Genomic DNA, 5,693 nt, shown 5'->3' with positions numbered 1-5,693 from the left:
CATTTGACATCAATTTTAGTGGGGAGGCAAACGTCACTGAGGCGGGTCAGGTTCATTATATGAAAGATCAGCACGTCAGTTTTACATGAGTGTGTGTTAATATTTCTCATGAACCCAGTCTTACTTTGGTAAAAGCTGTCCAATTAACTTATCCGTTTTGGTCCTCTCAACCTCCAGCTCATCTGTTCGCTCCCTGATCAGATCCTCCAGGTTGGAGCTGTACTGCTCCAGCATCCGCAGCATGGAGTCAATGATGTTAGCCTTCTTCCCTCTGCTGATGCCCCGAAACTAAAAACAGAACAACCATAGACACTTTCCAAAGACTGCATATTGTCACAACTGTACATTTTTAAGGAGGTTTTTTTCATTGGGGCAATTTAAAGCTGTATCTTGTCCATAAAATGTTTCTAAATGCTATTTATGTAAGTAATTTAGGAAATTATTTAATTGTTACTTCAGCCACAAAGGTTTTAGGAAACAAAGAAGTGAAGACAAACGTTGAACGTTGTTAATTGTCTTCACTTCCTGAACGCAGGGTTACAGAAAGAGCGGGAGTTTTTAAAGAGACAGAGGCCCAATTTCAAGGTGTTAAGCAAAGTAAACAAAGTACAAAGTAAAATTTATTTTAAGTCATATCTGGTATATATAGCACTTTTATAACATCTGAAGTTAACGTAGYTACTTGAATGAGCTATAAAATGGCACTCTGTGGCTGGGAAAACACATAACACTGCTCCTTTAAAATAAATATAGAGACTATGAAGATTTTAGATAYAATTAATTGAACTGAATGAAGGCGATGATGTACTGAGATGTTCAGCTCCCCAAACAAGGATCTTCTCACCTGCTTAAAAATTTCATCAAAGTTGGGCCGCTTGCTCGGATCTTCATTCCAACATTCATTCATCAGATTGAGACACTCAGCAGGAGCTTCATCCACTGAAACAAGAGGCCTGCAGAGAGGAGGGGGCTTCTTCARACGCTCCACAATCTCTGACCGTTCCACAGGCAGAGAGAGAGAAGGTGGGATGATTAGACACACAAATGGTTGCTGGGACTGAGGTTTGTCAGACCAACAAGTTTGTAGACAGGATGAGCATTCTTACCCTGAGCAGGCATGTCCATCATGGCGTAGGGAAGTGTTCGTGAGATCACTTCCTGTATGATGATGGAAAAACTAAAGACATCTCCGGCAAAAGAACCGGCTTGTTCTGAGTTCCTCAGAAGTTCAGGAGCTGTCCACAGAAGATCTAAGAAGAAATATATATATTTTTTAAAAACTTGGCTAACATCATATTTACACACTTAGCTGTGAACAGCAGTAAGAGTTTAGACTGGCAATCAGCTTCTTAAACCACTTCTCAAAAACCGAGAAGAAAATTATGAAAATACAAGCAAAGGGCCAACTACATGATGAGGATGCCAGATTTTATCATCCTTTCTTCCTGTCAGYCAATCCAGTGGCTTTGTGAGTGACTGACCAATCAGCGGTCACAACTTGCTTTGAAGTAAACAGCCCTTACTTGGAGGAACTGAACGTCCAACAGAAATTAAAAAANACGCTCCACAATCTCTGACCGTTCCACAGGCAGAGAGAGAGAAGGTGGGATGATTAGACACACAAATGGTTGCTGGGACTGAGGTTTGTCAGACCAACAAGTTTGTAGACAGGATGAGCATTCTTACCCTGAGCAGGCATGTCCATCATGGCGTAGGGAAGTGTTCGTGAGATCACTTCCTGTATGATGATGGAAAAACTAAAGACATCTCCGGCAAAAGAACCGGCTTGTTCTGAGTTCCTCAGAAGTTCAGGAGCTGTCCACAGAAGATCTAAGAAGAAATATATATATTTTTTAAAAACTTGGCTAACATCATATTTACACACTTAGCTGTGAACAGCAGTAAGAGTTTAGACTGGCAATCAGCTTCTTAAACCACTTCTCAAAAACCGAGAAGAAAATTATGAAAATACAAGCAAAGGGCCAACTACATGATGAGGATGCCAGATTTTATCATCCTTTCTTCCTGTCAGYCAATCCAGTGGCTTTGTGAGTGACTGACCAATCAGCGGTCACAACTTGCTTTGAAGTAAACAGCCCTTACTTGGAGGAACTGAACGTCCAACAGAAATTAAAAAAGAAAAGTCAGTGAATTCACTGTGCTAATCTGCTAACTAATCCACTTCTGACCTYAGCTGAAGGTCTCAAGCTGGTCTTAGCACTCTTAGTATTTTCCTGACTACAACATGTTTTCCTGGTCTGGTTTGACAACCAGAGTACTGTATACTAGATGACCATAAAATTAATTCCAAATTTTGTCACAATTATTTTTCTTTTATTCATTTTTCCACCATTGTGAGTAGTTTAATCTCAGTACGATTCACTTTGAATCATCTAGTTTATATTAGTTCGTATTAAAGAGTTGGTAATCAAAATAAAAAAAATAATTTTTTGTTAAATTTATTATCTTCAACTCACTGTAATCCAAATGAATTCGTAAGGCTGATAGTGCAAGATTGTAAATAATAAAAACAAACAAATCCAATAAAGCCACGAAATTTTTTATTATTTTTTTTACCAGAATTTCACATTTTCTCTTCTTTAATAAACTATTTGACACATTCCCAGTCTGCCACGTCAGGATCCCATCACTGTTAGTTAAGACCCAAAAACAGCAAGAAAGACCCGACAAAAGAGCAGCAACTTCCACACGAACAGCATGGAAAACAGTAGCACACTGACGCCTCAGAAAACACTAATAAAGCAGCAATATAATGAAAAAAACACTTTGTTCTTGTATTTATTATAACTACATTCATGTTCATATTTGATGAGACTGGAACATCAACTTTTACTTTGGTATTTTTGCAGCTCATTCACTAGAAATATTTCACTTTTTTTTTTTTTTTTGATTTTGCAAATCTACAGTCAGAATTACAGCAACATGTTTGCTAGATTATATTCCACTTTCTGAGCTGTGATATATGTGCTGGTGTGTGTGTGTGTGCAAGGTTTGTAAACTCTGATCTTCAACCACTTACAAGAACCATATAAAAAATCATCCTAATGGGAGTAAACACACAAAATAAAGAAATATATACATATATATAAAATTGAAATGGCTGTGAAAAAGGACATCACTTCCATTTTGTTTATGCATAGTTAAGTAACTGGTACAATTGTCAAATATTTAGCAGGTAGAGTGTAATTCTGGTAATTCTGTTTTACCTTGTGCATCGTCAGACAGACTGACACCTTGAGACTGAAGGATCATGGGTAGACCGTAGTCTGTGATTTTCAACACAAATCGGCCATCCACTAAGCAATTAGTGGACTTGAGGCGACCGTGAGTCAACCCTCGCAGATGAAGATACTTCATTCCCTGGAACATGAAGACAGCAGYCTGGTCACACAGAGCTAGATAATCTGTCGGTTTCAGAGAACGAATGCAAAATAACTGACTCGCTTAAAAAGTGATAGAAATCAATAACTAAACAAACAAGAAGTTTGGTTCTTAGTGAGAGAAAGAGAGAGCGAGAGAGTGATACAAATTCTATTTATCAATCTATGCACAGTTAAGGTGTTTACATACATTGAATAAAAAGGAATTATTTATATTTGAATGAGAGAAACAATATGTCAAACATTTATTTATTAATGTCTTCAGAAGTTTCCATTTATATTCTCAGGATTTGGTAGCATTACAATGAACTGAAGGGATGAAGCAGCAGACTGCTGTTATTTGCTGGTCTTTGGGTATTTGACTTTTGGATTTTATCTTACAAGTTCCTTGCTTGTTTGGTTTCTTCATTTTTAACTTTCATTTGCRCCTTTTGACTTAGATTCTTTAGATCATTGTTTTACTCTTGGTTAATTTAAGGACTTGCATTGAAAAACATTTCCAGAATGAAATATCATATTGAAAACATGTTCAAGCCATTTCCCTATCCTGTTCACCAATAAGATGTCTGGACTTTTTATTTTGCTTAGACTGTCCTTGTTTGAGTTCCCATTGACCATAAAATTGCGCAATTTGACATGTTGACAATAWATTTGCTTAATGTAAACTTAGCAATTCTGAGTTTTGTTGAATAAAAAGTTTAGATGCTGGGATGATAAAATTGGTTTATCCCCCAAAACTGCAATGGAAACACTTTCCTCGCGTCACATGGGTCACATGATCAACAACCGGATGTTGCCGCTGGCGCAAACCATTAAGAAGACGACAGGAAGTGGTAGTAGGATGCTGGCGCAGGATGTTTTTAATGACTTATTCATGTGTGATTTTAATTGGGCTTCTTATTTAATTGCAATTTTTTTTGTGGAATATTGAGAAAGTTTTGTGCACATTTGGAAGGAGAACACAGCTGGTCACATGAATACTTGCATTTGAGGAGCRGGACAGTTATTTTGAGGTTTTACAGTTTGCACTCATTGTTAGGAGAAAATCACGGCCTGTTGAGCAAMTACTGAGACTGATATGAGAAATGCATCAAAACGCCTGGGAAAAAAAGCAAAAAAAATGTTAAGTTTGGACACAACTTTTGATTCGATTCAGTGGGAAGTTGTGTCGGAACATTTAAGGTGTATTGAAGTGATCTGAGGAGAACCTTAATGAGGTCCATGAGCAGCGATGACTTGAACATCCAGTCCAGCCTGACGTCGCTGTCGGCCAGCAGGTCTGCCAGGCTGCCCCGGGGACAGTGCTCCACCACCAGGGCCAGGATCCCTGAATCCACAAACAAACCCAGGTACAGATTCAGGTTCTCATGGCGCATCTCCCTCAGCTGGAAACAAACACAGACAGATCCATGTTGAAACAGCCAACATACTTTCAATAACTGAAATGTAATGAAATGACAAGTTGATGAGAACTTTGCTGGGAACAACAACTATTTTTGACTTGTCCACTTATCAGAGAGTCCAGCTGCCTCATATCAGTGACTCTCTGCTGAGACTCTCAGCTCCAGTAGCATTGATWAGGTTGAAGATTTAGTTTGACAGTCAGTCCTCTGATTGTTTTGCTGTCAAGCAATTTTATTGAGGAATCAGACATGAAAATTGAAACATCAACAATACAAATTTGTCCTCTTTTTGAAGTGAACATAAAACAAAAAGACAATACAAAAACAAAACAGAAGTGACATAAATAAACAGGGACATTCTCAAGACCCACCCACCTCYCCTTTCTCTAGGACTTACACCATATCACACCGAAAATCAAATCAACCCTCTTCAAATAGTGTTATCAATATATTGTCGAAGGGGTCGCCAAGTTCTATTGAATCGCTTTAACTTATTTGCGAATGAGAACCGAATTCTTTSCAGATGAGAGAACCTTACCAGTTCCTCCAGCCACAATTTAACCGATGGAACCTCTGATTTTTTTCCAGAACATCAACACTTGCTTTTTTCCTATGATAAAGGCATAAGATAATATTTGTTGTTGGTATTTATTAAATTGAGAAAGCTGAACAGCAGCTCCAAGTACAATCCTCTGATTGTTTTTAAACTGCTTATACCTGACTGGTACATTTCAATTAAGCACTTGTATGTTAAGCTCTTTATTTTGCTCTGTGTTAAAGTAGTCAGGCCATGTCAGTAGGAACTCAGCTTTGGATGATCTTCAGGCATTTGGATTGTGTGTGTGTGCGTGTGCGTGCGTGTGTGTGTGTGGGGGGGGGAGAGAGGGGG

At 38.3% G+C, this 5,693-nt stretch overlaps 1 protein-coding gene across 1 annotated transcript in view; it reads right to left on the bottom strand.

The window, feature by feature from the left end:
• LOC103465677 (retinal guanylyl cyclase 2-like) overlaps positions 1 to 5,693 on the bottom strand; it is a 25,579-nt gene that overhangs the window by 6,306 nt on the left and 13,580 nt on the right. The window contains exons 11-16 of the mRNA XM_008410706.2: positions 5,155 to 5,184; positions 4,610 to 4,840; positions 3,228 to 3,381; positions 1,687 to 1,830; positions 845 to 993; positions 125 to 288 (exon numbers count right to left, since the gene is read on the bottom strand). Coding sequence (XP_008408928.1) covers positions 125 to 288; positions 845 to 993; positions 1,687 to 1,830; positions 3,228 to 3,381; positions 4,610 to 4,840; positions 5,155 to 5,184 — 872 coding nt within the window. The remainder of the gene's footprint in view (positions 1 to 124; positions 289 to 844; positions 994 to 1,686; positions 1,831 to 3,227; positions 3,382 to 4,609; positions 4,841 to 5,154; positions 5,185 to 5,693) is intronic.

This window comes from Poecilia reticulata, linkage group LG6, assembly GCF_000633615.1.
Source record: "Poecilia reticulata strain Guanapo linkage group LG6, Guppy_female_1.0+MT, whole genome shotgun sequence".
Taxonomy (NCBI): domain Eukaryota; kingdom Metazoa; phylum Chordata; class Actinopteri; order Cyprinodontiformes; family Poeciliidae; genus Poecilia; species Poecilia reticulata.
Note: the sequence above shows the minus strand (reverse complement) of the source record. Positions and strands in the feature narration are given on the sequence as shown.